At 56.4% G+C, this 17,692-nt stretch overlaps 7 protein-coding genes across 7 annotated transcripts; 4 read left to right on the top strand and 3 right to left on the bottom strand.

The window, feature by feature from the left end:
- Window positions 1–301: 301 nt before the first annotated feature.
- On the top strand, window positions 302–1,606 carry KRP23_13675 (putative sugar phosphate/phosphate translocator; the record flags this gene model as incomplete). The annotated part of the gene is made up of 2 exons (XM_067884418.1): window positions 302–1,090; window positions 1,166–1,606. 2 exons carry the CDS (start codon window positions 302–304, stop codon window positions 1,604–1,606), a joined length of 1,230 nt encoding a protein of 409 aa, XP_067738438.1.
- A 244-nt stretch (window positions 1,607–1,850) lies between these two features.
- On the bottom strand, window positions 1,851–3,584 carry KRP23_13676 (putative serine protease EDA2; the record flags this gene model as incomplete). Its single annotated transcript, XM_067884419.1, has 2 exons — window positions 1,851–3,161; window positions 3,243–3,584. 2 exons carry the CDS (start codon window positions 3,582–3,584, stop codon window positions 1,851–1,853), a joined length of 1,653 nt encoding a protein of 550 aa, XP_067738439.1.
- Window positions 3,585–3,963: 379 nt separating this feature from the next.
- Window positions 3,964–4,975, top strand: KRP23_13677 (Adaptin ear-binding coat-associated protein 2; the record flags this gene model as incomplete). Its single annotated transcript, XM_067884421.1, has 6 exons — window positions 3,964–3,976; window positions 4,048–4,126; window positions 4,212–4,366; window positions 4,435–4,485; window positions 4,563–4,644; window positions 4,711–4,975. 6 exons carry the CDS (start codon window positions 3,964–3,966, stop codon window positions 4,973–4,975), a joined length of 645 nt encoding a protein of 214 aa, XP_067738440.1.
- A 240-nt stretch (window positions 4,976–5,215) lies between these two features.
- On the top strand, window positions 5,216–6,220 carry KRP23_13678 (Macro domain-containing protein; the record flags this gene model as incomplete). Its single annotated transcript, XM_067884422.1, has 1 exon — window positions 5,216–6,220. One exon carries the CDS (start codon window positions 5,216–5,218, stop codon window positions 6,218–6,220), a length of 1,005 nt encoding a protein of 334 aa, XP_067738441.1.
- Window positions 6,221–6,819: 599 nt separating this feature from the next.
- Window positions 6,820–9,229, bottom strand: KRP23_13679 (uncharacterized protein; the record flags this gene model as incomplete). Its single annotated transcript, XM_067884423.1, has 2 exons — window positions 6,820–6,968; window positions 7,054–9,229. 2 exons carry the CDS (start codon window positions 9,227–9,229, stop codon window positions 6,820–6,822), a joined length of 2,325 nt encoding a protein of 774 aa, XP_067738442.1.
- An 86-nt stretch (window positions 9,230–9,315) lies between these two features.
- KRP23_13680 (Transmembrane protein 160) lies at window positions 9,316–10,566 on the top strand (the record flags this gene model as incomplete). Its single annotated transcript, XM_067884424.1, has 5 exons — window positions 9,316–9,577; window positions 9,647–9,741; window positions 9,810–9,933; window positions 10,009–10,178; window positions 10,273–10,566. The coding sequence occupies 5 exons, from the start codon at window positions 9,316–9,318 to the stop codon at window positions 10,564–10,566; spliced, it is 945 nt and encodes a 314-aa protein (XP_067738443.1).
- A 237-nt stretch (window positions 10,567–10,803) lies between these two features.
- On the bottom strand, window positions 10,804–11,343 carry KRP23_13681 (NADH dehydrogenase [ubiquinone] 1 alpha subcomplex subunit 2; the record flags this gene model as incomplete). The annotated part of the gene is made up of 2 exons (XM_067884425.1): window positions 10,804–11,164; window positions 11,258–11,343. 2 exons carry the CDS (start codon window positions 11,341–11,343, stop codon window positions 10,804–10,806), a joined length of 447 nt encoding a protein of 148 aa, XP_067738444.1.
- Between the last annotated feature and the right edge of the window lie 6,349 nt (window positions 11,344–17,692).

Consider the following 17,692-nt stretch of genomic DNA (forward strand, 5'->3'; position numbering starts at 1 on the left):
AACAACCGCTGGCGGTTGATGACACCCCGCTTTAGTCAAGACTTACCCAAACTCCCATCAAAAACACTCCTAGATGTGCAAATGTTACAACTGCAATAGTGAAGACCACGCCCGTCCTGCAACATTACACGTGTTCTCGTGTTTTCCCCGTTTCTCCCGCACTATCCCTCGCACTTGCTCTTTCGTGCCATCGTCGCAGGTCTCAATCGCAGGCAGTATCGCTTCGACTCCGAGCAGCTCACGCCGAAGCGATAACCCAGAGGAGGATTCCCCCAGCAGCACTCAAGCAGCACCGCTCGCCATGGCCCTGGAAACGCTCAGCTCGCGGCCGCGCACCCAGTCGGGTGGCGCCGGCCTCCTCCAGTCCGGCAAGGGCGGCCACGTGTCCGTCGTAGACGTGCGGCCCGAGGTGGACGACGAGGAGTCCACGACGGAGACGACGCAGCTGCTGGACGAGGACGGCGACAACAAGAGCAAAAGCAAGAGCAAAGTGAAGCAGATGGACGTGGACCTCGAGGCCGCCGACGACCTGGAGCTCAAGAAGAAGCAGAAGGCGGCCGCCTCGGCCAAGACGTCGTACGTGGCGCCCTCGGTCGTGGTCTTCTGGCTCAGCATGTGGTTCACGCAGAACATCGGCGTCACGTTCTGGAACAAGAAGGCGCTGGGCGCGCTGCGTCTGCCGGTGACGCTCACGTTCGTGCACATGGTGTGCAACACGTTGGGCGCCTTCCTGTATATCCACGTGTACAAGGGCATCGAGCGCAAGCCGCTCAAGCCCGGCCAGAAGAAGCTCATGGTCTACTTCTCGCTCATCTTCGTGAGCAACATCATCACGGGCAACTGGAGTCTGGGGCTCGTGTCCATCTCGTTCAACCAGGTCATGCGCGCACTTGTACCGGCGGTGGTCGTCGTGCTGAGCATGCTCATCCTCGGCAAGTCGTACTCGCTCAAGCGCAAGTTGTCGCTGGTGCCCGTGGCGTTTGGCGTCTACTTGGCGTGCACGGGAGACAACTCGTGCACGGTGCTGGGCTTCGTCATCACGGTCGTGGCTATTATCTTTGCTGGCTTGAAGGCAGTGCTCTCCAACAAGGTACGGCGGGATTGTATTGCTTTGCGAGTGATCTAGGTAACTGACTCGTGTATGGCATTGCTGTGACGGTTGCAGTTCCTGAGCGGAGACCTGAAGCTGCACCCGGTGGACCTCATCCTGCACCAGGCACCGCTGTCCGCTTGCTGGTGTTTGATCACCATGTTCTTGACGGGCGAGGTAAACACGGCCATGAACAACTGGGAGGTTGTGCCGTCAGCTAGCTTCTGGTTCATCCTGACCGGCATCATCAGCTTCATGCTAAACGTCACGAGCTTCATGGCCAACAAGGTGACGTCTCCGGTGACGCTGTGCGTGTGCGGCAACATGAAGCAGGTGGTTGTGATCGTCATGTCCATCCTCATCAACAACGACGTGATCACTGTGCAAAAGGCCATCGGCATCATCGTTGTATCTATTGGAGGCGCCACGTACGCCTACATCTCGACGAAGGAGACAATGGGCCAGTCCACGCTTCCCGCACCAGCTAAACCCAAGGCGCAGACGCAGAGCGCATAAGACTGTCTCGGCCGCTGCTGATCACCACGCAAGTGTGCGAGACTCCTCAATATTCATGCGTATGCTATAGACACAGGCTTAGAATGGACGTGCATGTTCATTTTCGAGAAAAATAAAAAAAGTTGAAGATACAAGCACGGAGTCATCATCGAGCGTAGTGTACGTCAGGCAGGCTACAAGCCTCTAACTCTTACAGCCCACCTCGGTTCGTACGAGCTTTGGGGCGTCTGTATTGCCGCAATTCTCAAAACTCGTGCGTGTGCGCAAGCCGGTATCGTATCATATCCATACGCCCCGGAGCGTCGCGAACAACATCAGCGTGCAGGACCCCCGCTAACGCAAGGAACGCGACAACAATGGGAATAAGGACCAGTGGCGACGATTTGTGCAGTCCGGCAAGTTGCAGTCCCGCCATCTCCTGCGCACCATCTTCATCGTCTTGCGCGTGATGAGGAATAGCGACTGCCTCGTGCACAACGTTCTCCACGAATTCCACGGCATCAGACACACCCATCCACTTGGCCAGGTACTCGAGAATCTGCTCGCGCTGCTTCTTCAACGGCTCGGGCACATTCGGATTGGCACGCAGGTCACCGCAGTGGCCACACAAGTCGCACTTGGCCAAGTTAGCAATCTCATCGTCAGACAGCGTGTCGAGCACCGAAGCACGTTGCCACGGGTCATCCCCACCGTTTGAGAAGAAGATCTTGTGGCCATCCGGGTGGTCTCCACCGTACAGCTTGGTGATCTCTTCCACGCCCTCGGACGGATGCACGACGTCGCCAAAAACAAGGCTGCACTGCTTCAGGTGGTAGTCGAGGTCTACCATTGCAGCGCGCAGGCTTTTCTCTTTGGGGGCAACCTGGAAGTACGCGAGCTGCGAGCACTTCTGCCAGCGCCACGAGCGTCCGTCCCCCCAGCGCGCACTGTCGTGTGCAAGACACTTTGTGTCGTAGAAGCATCCGCTGCCAAACGAAGCGCCATACATGTCGATCGTGAAACTGGCAAACGAGTCAACCAGCGAATCGTTGCGCTCAAAGGCACCAACCATGCTGACGCACACAATATCTTTGTGTCCGTACTGCACAGCCATCGCAGCAGCGTCCGCGATCATGTAGAAGAAATCGGCGTCAGCCAAATCTTTTGCGCCAAACATCCCCTTCACCGTGGTCGCATTGCCACTCGCAATCTCCTTCTCGAAAGCTGCCGTTGTCATGCGCAGCACATCAGCACACGAAGGACCCGCAGCTAGAGCCACCTGCTCGTCAAACTGGTGGAACTTGTACACCGGCTGCACAACCCCCGACGACGACAACGACGCTACCGTCGTATCCGGGTAGGCAACACGGAACCACGCGGACAGAGCTCCCGGATAGGACCCCCCAATTGCGATCCATTGGTTGGCGTCTTCTGCCCCTAATTGCTTCTGGTAGCTCTCCTTGAAGTGCTTGAGATCGGCCAGCGCCTGTTGCACCGTCAGGTAGCGGTAGTTGGTCGTCGAGAGGTCCCCGTTCGGAATGCTCTTGCCGTAGAACCGGTGCTCCAAAGCCAGGATCTAGCAGAACACAAGCACCAAAGTATACTTATGAGTCTGACAAGCTTATTCATTTTCAACGCCGTTGCGAGCAGTAGACACCTTGGCGCCGAACTTCTGGGCAATGACATGCACAAACCCGGCGGGGGCTTGCTCCAGCGCGCCTTCTCCTCCGATGTAGAGGATCACGGGACCGTTGGGCGCCTTCCAGAACTTGTCCACTTGGTAGTAGCGCTGCTGGAACGTGGCGTTGCTGTCCGAGGCCCAGTGGTCCACCTGCTGGCTGAACCAGAGCTGTTGCGCGCCCGCCTGGAACAGCATCTGGTCCTCCGCCTGCACTAATCGCCATAGGCGCCCGTCCTTGGCATGCGAGGGGAACGTGTAGCCCTGGGCGCTCGCGGAGAGCGCCGCGACCAGCAGCAGTGCAGCGAGCGTTGCCGTCATGATCCAAATGAGATATTGGGCCAAGGGATGTGCCCCAACGATGGTTTGAACAGAAACGGGACGGTTGAACTACCTTCGCGTCACCTCCCACTTCAACTTGCCTTCAACATGGCAGTCTTTGGCCTTGCAATTATCGCTGGAGTGGTGCGTCGCTGCCAAGTGAGTATGGTGATTGATATCGCTGCGGTTTGAGTCAAGTGAACAGCGCGTGAGCACCAGGACGAGAAGCTGATGCAGTTTTGCTGCATTTAGCTTCAAGGGGCGCGTAACGGACTTCCGTTGCCTTCGGTGCCTTGTCCGAAGCCTCGCTAGCAAACAGCGCTACGCACTCGGATATTATCCACCCTCTCGGCACTGCTTCATCGCTCGCAGCTCCACCATGGCAGAAGTCGGTACGTGTCCGATGGTGTCCGAGTTCAAGGCCGCGTGAGTGCTCACCGATTCGCTTTTGCTGTCGAGACAGAAGTGCAGCGCGTCCTGGCAACGCTCAACCAAGTTTTCGTCTTCCAGATCCCGCCGCAGACCTCGTCAGCCGGCCACAGGTGCAGCAATTCAGCAGTTTGAGCTCGACTAACAGCTAAATGGGCAGCACGGTCTGACTGTGTGTACTCTAATCAATGTCTGCAGGGCGGACTCGTGGCCCAGCACGCCAGCATGGACTGGCCGCCTGCAGGTCTCCTCTGTTGGCGAAGATGCGCTCATTGAGCTCAAGGATCCCAACACGGGTGTCTTGTTCGCAGCGTGCCCGATCAAGGCTGGCGGCCCCCCTGCGATCCAGAAAGGTAAGACCGCCACCAGACCTCTTGATGTTCAAGCTCTCACCGTATTGTGGACTGTTGAATCGCCTCAGTCGTAGACAGCAGTCGCTACTTCGTGTTGCGCGCTGTCGATCGCGTGTCTGGTACGCTGCCTTCATAGTGAATTGTCTTTCTGGTTTTACTGCACTTGAGGCCTAACACGTTTGATGTTGCTCTTCAGGCCGCCACGCATTCATCGGCATTGCCTTCAACAACCGCAGCGACGCGTTCGACTTCAACGTCGCTATTGACGATTTCAGCAAGTACGTGTCGACGCTGTGGATCAAACCCGAATGGTCAGTGCTAACAATTCTGCGTTGTCTGTACAGGGAGTTGACGCGCGAGAAGACGCAGCTTCAGAGCTCCACCTCGGCTCCACCCGTCGACTATTCTCTGAAGGAAGGTCAAACGATCCGGATCAAGCTCAATTCAAAGAAGAAAGACGCAGATAAAGCGGAGGAAGATGACGATGTCGATCCGTTCGGGTCGTCGCATTCGCCGAAGAAGACCAGCACCAGCAGCGGTGCTGGTGGTGAAGCAGACTTGCTGGGGTTCTCGAACGCGGCTTCCACCAGCAACTGGGAAACCTTTTAAACCCACGCACCTCATTTCTCACACGGCGGTCGAGATGCATTACTGAAGTCAGCTAAATAACTGCATTAACAAGGTCTCAGCCGTATCCTCTTGCCCTCTTGCACATACCATGAGCGACAGAAACTCGTTGAAATCTCGCAGGTACATGTTGAAGTTGCATTAGAGTGATGGTCGCAGTTGACAGAGTTTGATCCGACAGTTTGGTCCGCGTGAGACCACACAATCTAATTTCTCGGGCGCATGGGAGACAAGACTAAGCGTTTGGGTCGAGGCATGTGGTCGGGTCGACGCCGCTCGGCGAAAACCGGAAGGTTGAGCTCTGCTCCGGATGCTGCGAGTCCCAGCCTGAGCCTGGCAAAGACGCTCCTGCTGCGCAAGGAGCTTCTTGACGCCTTCGTGGTTTATATTGACGCCGACAGTCTGACAGCTCTGTGTAAGGCCATGGCGCAAGTTGAAAGCACTCGCGCGATCCTTCTTGACAGGGAATTGTGGCGGCACCTGCTGCAGACTCACTGTCACGTGGACCTCGCACATTTCAACGTGCACCGGAGCGTCATCCTGCGTGGCGGCAGCTTCGTACTGAGCGACTACTTGAGTCTACGCAGCCAGCTCGAGCGCTTCAATCGGTGTGTCCAAGTGGTGGAGGGTGACCTGGGGACCGTCACGGCGGTGGGGGGCCAGCTTGTTGAATGCCTTGTGTTTCCGACGTCGTACACATATCGGAACCCACACCGAGGTGTTGCTGGCCGCATCCACGAGCGCGCAGGCCCCGATCTCGACCAAGCAGTGGCGAACATCGGAACGAGATACTCCGCAGCAGCTGGAAGCGTGAAATGCACGGTGGGCTGTGGATCCGGGATGCGATTGTTGGTTCATTGTGTGGGTCCTGTGGCCGACCATCCGGACTCGGACGAGGTGCTGTACAAGACGTACGTGAGCGCACTGCTCGCAGCTGATAGCAACCATGTCACGTGTGCTGCCGTAGCGTCCATTTCGACGGGGCTCCTGCGTTTTCCTGTGCCCCGAGCTGCAGGTATTGCGTTGAGTGCTGTTCGTGACTTGATTCGGCTTCGCCCACACTGGAGCATGAACGTAGCTTTTATCTGCATCGACCAAGCGGTCTACGAGCATTTCTTGCGTGCCCGACGAGAAACTGTTCAAGTTTTTCACACAGCGCAGTTCGCCTTCCCACACTTGGTGAAGACCCTCTCGATGACAGAGCCAAGAAATGGACATGCAGCTTGAGAAACCCAGAAGATGTGGTAGTCGCGCTGTGGCTAGCTTAAATGCATGCATCACCTCCAACTTGGAGGCTCAAGTGTGTTGGCTCTACCTTGTCGTACGATATATTGTATGTTGACCCCGTTTTCGATCAGTTTTCTCGTAGCTGAGCTTTTCTCGGGAGACTTGTGCTCGACACGAACCGTGACACGCTGGGAGGCACGGATGATAGCGTCTGTCAGTTCAGGATGCGTCAAGATAAACATAAGCGATATCCACTGAGGTCTCTGCGCCGTCGAGCAAATCAATGAGCTGCGAGAAAACCAGTAGTCTACAACTGTAGTTTGTAGTCTACTACACAGTATGTCCTGCTCCATGCGGCCAAATACTCGACGGTCGACCCCCATATTCTTTGCGATGTCCTTGAGCGATTGGGTTTGTTAAGACCTCGTGTCAGCATTTCCACCACGAAACGCATGGGGATCCACCGAGAGGGTTTACCTGACTTCGACTCGTTAGATGCAACAAACCTATGGGGAGAAGGTATTGAACCTACTTTTAACTGCTGAGCCAACACACACACTCATACACCAGAGCTCACCTGCCTTCTGCCATCATCTGCTTCAGGCGGGCCATGTTGAGAGGCGGAAAGAGACTCTCGTATCGCTTCCAAACACGGCGTGGTTGCTGTGCTGGGCGCGCTTGATTGCCTTCTGTGGCGTGATCACATCCATGCGAGCCAAGCGATCGGCACACTGCATCGAGCGAACAGCTATCAGCGACCACATTCCCGTGATCAGGTTGAAGTCTTTGTCGGGGTGCTGCTGATTGCTCGAATTGAGGCGATTGAGACCCACCATCCAGAGAAGAGAGAACCTCGCGCCGCCGACGCTTTTGTGTTTTTGCGCGTGGTTGGTCATCTGTGGTGGTTTGGGTGAGAGGCTCTGATTCACTTGAGATACCACCTCGTTGAGCACTTGCGGTAGCAGGTGATGGTCTCATCGAGCTGATCTGCTGGTGATGTCGCTTGGAGCCGCGAGATGCACTTGGCAGCCCAGTGTGGCGTGCCTGGTTGCCGACAGTGCCAACAGAAATGACCAGGTTTGACGGACTCTCGGCAGGAGATTCTGACGGTAGAATAGGTTCTTGAGAGTTGGGAGGGTGGTTACGAACCGATTCAACCGGGTTTGCTGTCGAGACGACTGACTTTTGATGTTCAACATCCGCCCTCTTCTCCGTGCCCGGTGTGACTGCGTGTGCAGATGGAGAGGGGGTCTTAAACTCTGCGTTATCCTCTTCTGGCATTGATTTCTTCTGCGGGGTAAATGGCTCAGCTCCTTCTTCAGTTAGTGTCCGATCGCCCGCCGTGGCTGCTTCCTTAGCTGTGGGTGTACGAGCAGTAATGTCATGCTCGTGCGCCACCGATCGGGGAGATGTCATATCGTCCGATAGCATTCCTTCGTATTCGAACGCGTTAGCGTCTTCGTCATTGTCCATGGTGTACTGCAGCACCACAGTTGCCTGGGAAGACATGAACTCCTCTGGTTCGGCATGCTTGTCGTCGTTACCCTCCTTGGCTTCCTTTTCCTCCTCGGGCTGGTCAAAAAGCTGGGTAACAGGCTCATCACTTTCAGCAAATTCACGCTGAGAGTTCTCGTTAGAGTCTTCCGCTGAGGGAGTCCCCAGGAGGTTCGATGCCAGCTTTCTAAAAAGCGTACCCCAACTTTTGGCCGGTGTTCGCGACTCGGATGGCTCCTGATTTTCCAGGGGTGAGTCTTGAGTTGCAAGAACTGCTGCTTCACCAATCTTCTCTTCCTGAGACTCAACAGCTTCGATCTTGGGTTCCTGGTCCTGCATCTTCGCTTGCTGGTGAGCAGGCGGGGCTTTTTCAGGCGAGTCGTCAGTCAGATCGACGATCATCCACGAGTTTTGTGATGCCGTTGGGGCAGGACTGCAGTGATCCGGCGAGTTTGTCCTGTCAGAGCGTGCTTGAGCAGTCTGGGTGCTAGGCGTCGACTTTTGAGTCCCAAGAACTGCGTCATCCTCCTCCTCCGTGTCGCTGTTCTCCAAGTCACTGCCTACGACAAACGTATCTTGGATATCCTCCTGCTGGAATGGGTACCTCTGGCTGTCCAGCGATGAATTGATACTCGCTTCGTCGCTCATACCGACCGACGGATTCCCGGACAGCGTCACGGAATCCTGTGTCGAATGCACTTTATCCGGCGAGGCAGGACCCCGCACCACCTGCGACTCCAGCATGGGCACGGATCCGTTCTCGTCAATCAGTTCCGAGTCCGTCAGCTGTCTGTCCACAGTCGAGGGTGCCCCCCACTCGTCCTGCTGCTCCAGTTCCTGTTCCTGCTCCTCTGGAATGATACAGTCCTCGTCCAGTAGCGGGCACTCGTCGTCAAATCTGTCCCTCTCTGCAGCTCGGAGCGGCGGCAGCCCTTGGTGGATCATGAGCTGCTTCTCCAGTTCTGCAGCACTGAGCGTCTGAAGTCGCTCCGCCACCTGCGAGTGGTTGTACACGTCGGGCTTGGGGTCCGCCGCCAGATCGTTCTCTTCCACGATGGCCAGCGCGTCCACGTACAGATACACGCGCGCCCTGTCTGCGTTCACAGCCGAGAGCGACACGGACGCCTCGCAGCTGCGTCCGTCCGTCGCCAAGCAGCGCGCCAATGTGGCGAAGTGGTACTTGGCGACGCGCACGACGCTGCCGCGCAGTCGCCCGAGCGTCTGGTAGCCGCGCGTCTGCCTCAAAAATTCGACCACATGCTTGGGCACGAAGGCCTCCACGTCCACGCGGCGGTCCACGAGCGTCACGCGCTGCTGGGCACTGTTGGTGCGGCGCACGAGCATGACGCGCGATTGGCGGCCATTCGACGCAGCCTGCGACTCGCTCTCTTCGCTCAGACTCTCGGAGAAGCTGTCAGCCGTCGCGCTGGAGGCGTCGGGGCCGGACAGCGGGGCGCCTAGCGCCGCCAGCAGCTCCCGCAGCACGAACTCGGACAGGAAGTCCTGGCGCGCCATGGCGTAATTAAAATTCAAAAATGAATTCCGTACTTAAATGAATTCACGATCAGCCAAGACTTCATTTGCAGCCCGTATCATCAAGCATGATGGGCTGGGCTGCTGCTGCGCGGGGGCTTCGCGCCGCGTGTGCTGCCCCCGTTGCCGCCGTACCTCGTGGATGTATGGGTCTGCGCTGCAAGGCGGGGCTGCAACCGTCCGCAGCGGTCAAGTGTGCTGCTGTTCCGCCCGCTTCTGGGTCGGCTGCTGCTGCGCTCAAGAGCAAGCGCGGACGCGTGAGCAAGAGCGCCTACGTGTTGCTAGGCAGGTACCAAGTGGATCGACTGCTGCGACTGCGTCAGAACGAGGGTAGGCGGACGTTAGGCAGGTGGCTGGGTAGTTGAGTGTCTGATTTCATTGGCATATTTCCTCTTGTAGCTGTGAAGGCGGCCAAGAAAGCGGCGGAGGCGGAAGTGAAGGAGGCTGCGGCTGCCGTAGAAGCGGACGCCAATCACCGACTGCGGAACTCGCTGGTGAGCCTCCGTGACGGGAGGAACTGGCTGGGATCTGCTTCATTGTTTTGACGCCTAGTGCTACGTAGGTGCTGCGCTTTAGCAACGAGAACTCGTACCTGAACTGGGCGAGGAACGGCGTGCTGTCCTCGGCCGTCGGAGTTGCAATGTACGCGCAGGAGCACCACCGCGGAGCTCAACTGAGTGGCGCGGGTGAGTCTGCTACGTTGAGGAATGGCGCTTGCTGGTGGAGGATGCTGACCTCACTTTGTGTGCAATGGTGCGCAGGTCTGCTGCTGTTGGGCTTCGGATATATTGGCGTGGGCACGGCAAAGTATATTTATTACATTTTCCGCTTCCGCCACGTCATGGAGCTGTCCTGGGCAAGCGTCTTCGGAACGATTTCCCATGCGGCGTGGGGGTTGGCCATTTGGCTGACCGCTATTGCCTCCTTCTTGGTGCGTGGCCCGCGTTGTTGTTCACGGACGCATCCTTCCTGTGCTAACTGTCAATTGTGTGCATGCGTCCTGTTTCCTATGCGAATGACAACAGGAGAGTGTGCCTCTCGAGCTGGATGCGATGCTGCTGACTGAGCCCATCGCGAGCTTCCTGCCTTTCCGGATTCGTCAGGGTCTGATCGAGACGTACAGCCTCCACCTGGACGACCTCGAGCACCACAACGACGAGCAAGAGCGTGTGATGCGTGCGATTCGCGGCGACCGGGGGGCCCCAGCGATCCAAGAGGGCCAAGAGCTGCCTCCCCAGCTCGAAGCGCAGCTGATCGAGCAGCAGCTCCACACAGCACCGAGTCCGGCGGTGGTGGGCTCCGTGCCTCCTTCCTCCTAAATCTTTCATGGCGGGTACGCAGTCCTTGTTGTTCTGCACGGTACTAATCCACGCGCGGTGCCTTGCCAACTCCTCGTAGACAATTCTGATGTGCTAACGAAACACGGTGTCCATCTGAAGCTACATACTGTTTCATCCTGTTGTTTTGATTTGCCACATTGAGGTCCTCAAGGCGTCTGTGCTGCTGCAATTCTCCCAGCTACCAAAGCCGCTCCGTCCCGTCCTGTCCTGCAGCTCTTAAGGCTTGAGCGCCTCCTCCACAGGGATGTCGAAGTCCGGGTTACGGCGCACCGTCTTGCCGTCCCACGTGAGGTTGATGGGCTCGTAGGCGTCCTCGCCCTTGATGGCTTCAATGATGGGGGCGGCCAAGATGATGTCGCTCTCGGGCGACTTGGGCAGCGTCAGGCCATGGTCCACGAGGCCCTTGAGTATCGAGAGGATCTCCTTGTCGCTCTTGCCGGGCACCGGCACCTTCTTCTCCACGCCCCAGTCGAACCGCGCGTACACGAACGGCTCCATCTCCTCAGCCTCGCGGTACACGAAGGGCGTGAGCGGGTTGAGCATCTTGAGCTCGTCGTAGTTCTTGCGGAAGAAGGTGCTGCATTGACACACAAAAGAACCACCGGAACGTCAGCACCTGATAGCGCAGGCCCCACGACGAAACACGTGGTGAGAGAGCCACGGGACGCACCGCAAGCCCGCGCTGCTCTGCGAGGTGTCGCAGGCCACGAAGCGCAGCTCTTGGATGCTGCGGGAGATCTGCGCGCGCCAACTCATGTCTGTCTGCCTGTGTCGTCTTGAGCGAAAGCTGGGAGCCGCACAAATTGGACCTACCGTAGCTGAACTGTTACGTACGATCTATGTCGTCGACATAAACGCGACGGCGTTAGGTTCGCGCAGTAAGAGTCTGCTAGGATAGCGCGACCGACTACGAACGTTGCTCTTACTGAGGCCCGACGTGTTGTCAAAGTGGTGGGCTTCATTTCAAGTGCTTGGGCTAAGCATATCTTTGAATCACTCGAGTCACTCCACAGCTCACCCTTCGTAGTCTACACCTCTGTCCATCGGCTTCAGCTCTGCAACATTCGGTAAGCACGTTTGCCATCGATACCATCAACCACCAAGAACGCTGTGAAGAGTGGAGGTTGACAGACACGAAGACAATGCGTTTGTTGCCAAATATGCCGCATGGAATTGGTAAGGTGGTGCGTGCTATCGATCCTTCGTGCTATGGCATGGTCAATATGAAAGTTCAATGCGCACGCTTTGAACTCGGATGCACGTTGAATCATGTACACTGGGTCGTATGTCGACCTCCGACAAACGTCTATATTGAAACGCAAAAATGAACTAGTTTGCTTTCTATCAGCAAACTTCTATCGATGAGTTGCAGGCGATATCAAGCAGCCCCACCGGGATATATCGCTGCTACCTTCTTGTCGGTAGCATACAGTGCTGACTGTGAGGGAACGATCTACAGCGAGCCCACGCCGTAATTCTGGTAGGTCATGCTGAAGCGCTTCGCAGATGTCGGCTGGTAGTAAGGAGCCACCTTCTTCGAGTTGCTCAGAGCCGCCGACTCGCGGTTGCCCGTCAGCGAGCCGCACTTCACCACCGTGTTTTCTATGCAGTTGCGACCCAGCGTGGACTTGCACTTCGTTTGCGTCGACGACGACGGCACGATGATAGCACCGACCGTCTCGGTGTCATTCTTGTTCGGGATGGCCGTGGACTCAAAGAAGTTGCCCTCCAGCAGCACGTTGCCATTCTCCACGACATCGTACGAGAAACCCGTGTTGCTGTACCAGTAGTTGTTGGCGGCGTGGACGACGGAGCTGCCGCCAACCTTCGGCGAGCGGCCCGACGTGTTGTGCACGTAGTTGTTCACGAGACTCACCTGCGTCTGCGTGCCCAGGAAGAGGAAGGTCCAGTAGTGGTTGCCGTCGCACGTGGCCGAGTACTGCGTGCGGCCGTCGAACTCGCAGTTACTGATGGTCATGCTCTTGACGCTGGCTGAGCCCGTGGCGATCATCTGGCGACCGAGGTTGGAAATCTTGACGTGGTCAAGCCACACGCGCTCCATCGGCGTCTTGCCGCCGTCGAGGCCCTGGATGTAGATGGCGTCACCGCCCCAGATGAGGTGCGGGTTCAGCTCCGTGATGTGGATGTTCTGGATGATGATGTTGTTGCCACGGAGCCATAGGCCCTTGCCCTTGATGACACCATTGGTACCAAGACCGCGGAGGGTCTTGTTGCTCGAAACGATGAGCGGGTTCTTGGTGGCCGCGAGGTCGTACGTGATCTTGACCGAAGTGCCTTGCACGCAGCCACCCGTGTTGGCCATGCCGCCGCTTTGCAGGATGACATCCTGGCCCTTGTAGCCGTTGTTCTTGGCGAGGCAGTCGCGGTTGCTCTTGGGGCGGCATCCGTTCTCGGTTCTCGTGCCCTCCGTGCCACGAAAGTCGAAAGTCTTCTGAAGGATAATGACGCGCGGCTGCGAGTCCATGAGGTAGCTCTTGAGCTCGTTGAGCGAGCTCGGGTAGACAGGAGCGATGCTGCCTCCACCGGTGGTGCCTGCGGCAAGACCAGGAGCGCTACCCGTGGATACGGAGCTCTGCTTGGTGGACGTTGTTCCTTGCTTGGTGGCTGTCTGGGCAACTTGCGACGAGTTATCGGTCACGACGGAGCTTTTGCTGTTGCCGGCCGGGAGAGCCTGCGCGCCTTGCATGGCGAGTGCAGCAATGGCAACGACGACGACGCGAAGGATGTGCATGGCGGTTGGTTGTTTGGAGACTTGTGCTGTGGGGAGCAAAATCGACAATGAGCGGTCACTGAGTGAGGGGCGCAGGTGACTATCGTACAACTGCGCTGAGGCAGGGGGTCAGCAGTCGTGGGTCGTGCGATGGGGATTGTTGACAGAGAGAGAGAGAGGAGGCAGTGGCGAAGGCAGTTGCGGGTCGTGCGATGGGGATAATTGACAGAGAGAGAGAGAGTCTGGCAATCAAGCAACATTGGCGAAGCAGAGCAAGGGGCAGGGAGAAGGGGTTCATCGTCTATCGCACCTGTAATCGCAGCCGTTGTGGTAAACATGCTAAACATGCTCGACAAGCGCTAGTTGTTGAGCTGAAAATGGCACCAAGCGCTAAGATAGTTCTTGGGTTGAAAATACCAGCAAGCATTAGTTCCTCCGTCAGCACTCAACTCGAGGTCTACTGCATACGAACACCAAAGCCGCGGGTTTACATGGTTGCACACCGACCGGAGGATCATCGTGACACATGCGCTAGATGCTTGAAGCGCCTTTTAAGTTTGAACTCATGAGTCAACAACTGACGGTAACGCTGCGGCGAGATGCACACCGATGCCTTAGTGTCCGCCAACTTGACGATACCGTCATTTCATGTATTCCGAGCGAACAAGCGTCGTGATGCTATACCTTCGTTGTTGTAGTCGACCTGTTCCGCTTGATTTGGCGCGAAGAACGAAAGCTCTACATGTATCGTGAAATCTGGACTATCTCAGGACGTCACTAGACTGTAGCCTCCAGATTTGCATCTTGACACGAATAAGTCAATGGCCGATCACAGCCGTACCAGCAGGTGCTGTACCGGCACATGTAATATGTAATATGTAGCACCTTCCAGCCGCTTCTCCAGCGAGTTCGCCCGTGCGTCGTGCGTGATGTGTCCGGGACGCTGTCCCCGCTGTCCGAAGCCCTCAACTCAAAACAGCTGAGGGCGCGAGGCTCACAGCATTTCTTCCTGTGGTGCCGTACTACTATAGTACATGTACACGTCAACGGTCAAATCCCGTGATACCCTCTGGTCGCAGCGAATATAAGAGCGAGGGTTCGTTCGACGACCTGGCTCAATGACTGGCCCAAGCGATCATCGCCCACAAACCCACTTCGTGTACACAGCAGTAACGAGATCGATCGACGACACCAGGTGGAGCGTGTTGCCACGGGAGGGGGGTACTGGGGTCTTCTCGCGCTTTCGACTGTATATGTTGGACTCTGTTTCGTGGTATTGACCAACCATTGGCAATGCGCAGTACAGTAGACATATATTGGGTGTAGTTGTTGTATTGTGTTGCTTAGCCGACGGTGGCAAGCGATAGACTTTGGTTGCGAGGGCACGAAGGGCGTTTTGAATGGCAAGGGTCTCATTATCACCGGCAGCAACGTCATTATCCAGAACATTCATATCACAAATCTAAACCCTCATCTCGTCTGGGGCGGCGATGGCATCTCCATCGGCGGTAGCGGAGAGGCTCCCAAGAACATTTGGATTGACCACGTGAAGATTTCGAGCGTTGGGCGTCAGATGATAGTGGTCCACTTTTCCGGCGCAACGGGAGTGACAATCACGAACTCGGACTTCGACGGCAACACCAAGTTTTCAGCTTCGTGCGACGGACACCACTATTGGGGTTTCCTGCTGTACGGCAAAACGACCCGGGTCAGTCTGCTGGGTAACTTCATCCACACCATGTCTGGTCGTGGGCCGAAGATTGGAGGTGCTGCGGGCCAGAACGTCGTTGTCCACGCCGCCAACAACTACTTCTCGGATAACACAGGACATGCCTTTGACATAGCAGCCGGTGCGTACGTCTTAGCAGAGGGCAACTACTTCTCTTCGGTCAAGATACCCAATCTAGACGATCCAGCTGGGAACCTCTTCGTGCCGGTCCGTGAAAGTAATTGCAAGACTGCCCTCGGCCGCGCCTGTAAACTGAATGTACTCACAGCCAGTGGCAAGCTGGCTAGTTACTCTGCACGTGCAGCGTTGGGGGAAGTTAGCAAGTATTCGGAAGTGATCGGTGGATCTACGGTCACGGAGGCCACTCAACTCAAAGAGGCAAGCAGAAACTTTGGAGTGGGTGAACTGGTGAGTACCGTCGCGCAGTCAAGTGCCATGGGTGCAGTCAAGAGTCGAAATAAAGATGCCGCGCAAGCTTCTATTGAAACGGAAGCGCCAGTTGCTAAGGAGGCGGAGGTGTTTACCAAGACCTCGGGCGCGGCCGACGCAGAGTCCAACGATGTTACTCAGTCAACGACTCAGTCGACGGAAACCCGCTCGATTGGCACGTGCAAACTCCGCAAGAGGCACTAGACCTTCATGTTGTAAAACTGTACCAAGTGCACTTTCACCGACAGAAAGAGGCGACGTATTTGATGTCGAGGTGCTGTAAGTTTAGTGGTTTCCTTGAACACGCTGCACCCTTTGTATGTCACCCAAAGCGTCATTCAACGGCAGTTCCAGACTGTGCTACTTCGACCTGCGGTCCGAGTCGAACCGTCCGACGACCATGAAACCCAATGAATGGTGAGTCCAGGATTCGATCTCTTCGGTATCGTCGTGGCGAGCGCAGCTATAGGGATATAATAGTATTCTAGACATTTCTGTTTTGCTCGAGTCTGCGCACCTTCTCGTCGCGGGCTCGCACACGAGGCGGAGATGAAGGGAGCCCCTCCTCCACAAGCGCATTGCTCTGCTCGCACTTGGTTGTTTCACAAATGTCTTTTATCACGCAACCCGAGTGATACCTCGAAGTGAATTGTTATTTTAGCCAATTGTTATACTTCATGTTAGGTTCCGATCGTTTGAACCTAGAATTTAACTTCGAATGTCAGGATACGGAAACGTAGATAGAATAGGAACATGCACCAAATCATTCATTTATTAGCATACTTATCCTGTCAATATTGGCGTTATCGATGCACTGCGGCTTCGGGACAACACCGAAGCACTGCTGCCATGGCAAAGCTTTGCGGCGGACAAGGACAGAAACTTTTCGAGCACAGCGGCGACCCAATCATGCTGCGGAAAACCAGGTTGATATGGACGTTGCCAGGCAAGTATCCCAGAGTCTACATGGAAGAAGCAAATGTAGGATAGGGAGGTGTAAGGCAGACCAGGACCAGTCTAGTAAAAAGAGATTGATTGTCGGTGGTAGCAATCCTCTCTCGTTGAGCGAAACCAAAACAAGTTGCACTGGCGGCAGTTGGCGACGGAACTGAGTTTCCTCTACATGTATTTACCCTTTATACGCAAAAATGAATTGAGATGCGGCTGCCTCGGAGCACCTTCACTACTTCACATCAAAACAATGTTCTCTATCCGCGCCGACCTGCCTAGCAGTACCCGCCAAGCCAGTCGCGCGGTCGTTTGTCGTGGACACCTGCTACCTTCAAACCGATAGCCACGCGTGATAAGTCGCCGCTCAGACGCTTGGTTTATTTGGAGGACAGCGCGCCCACACCGTAGTTCTGACTGTTGGTGCTGAGCTTCTGAGCACTCGTCGGTTGGTAGTACTTGGCCACGTTCTTGGTGTTGCTCAGAGCCGCCGACTCGCGGTTGCCCGTCAGCGAGCCGCTCTTCACCACCGTGTTCTCCACGCAGTTGCGGCCCAGCGTGGACTTGCACGCCGACTGCGTCGACGACGACGGCACGATGATGGCCCCGACCGTCTCGGCGTCGTGCTTGTTCGGGATGGCCGTGGACTCGAAGTAGTTGCCCTCCAGCAGCACGTTTCCGTTCTCGACAGCGTCGTACGAGAAGCCCGTGTTACTGTACCAGTAGTTGTTGGCGGCGTGGACGATGGAGTTGCCGCCAACCTTCGGCGAGCGGCCCGACGTGTTGTGCACGTAGTTGTTCACGAGACTCACCTGCGTCTGCGTGCCCAGGAAGAGGAAGGTCCAGTAGTGGTTGCCGTCGCACGTGGCCGAGTACTGCGTGCGGCCGTCGAACTCGGAATTGCTGATGGTCATGCTCTTGACGCTGGCCGAGCCGGTGGCGATCATCTGGCGACCGATGTTGGAGATCTTGAGGTGGTCGAACCACACGCGCTGCATGGGGGTCTTACCACTGTTGAGGCCCTGGATGTAGATGGCGTCACCGCCCCAGATGAGGTGCGGGTTCAGCTCCGTGATGTGGATGTTCTGGATGATGACGTTGTCACCCTGGATCCACAGGCCCTTGCCCTTGATCACGCCGCTCGTGCCGAGGCCGCGGAGGGTCTTGTTGCTCGTGATCACGAGCGGGTTCTTGGAGGCCGCGAGGTCGTACGTGACCTTGACCGAGGTGCCGTCCACGCAGCCGCCCGTGTTGGTCATGCCGCCGCT

Source organism: Phytophthora ramorum (assembly GCF_020800215.1).
Source record: "Phytophthora ramorum isolate Pr-102 chromosome Unknown Phyram_PR-102_s0018, whole genome shotgun sequence".
Classification (NCBI taxonomy): Eukaryota; Oomycota; class Peronosporomycetes; order Peronosporales; family Peronosporaceae; genus Phytophthora; species Phytophthora ramorum.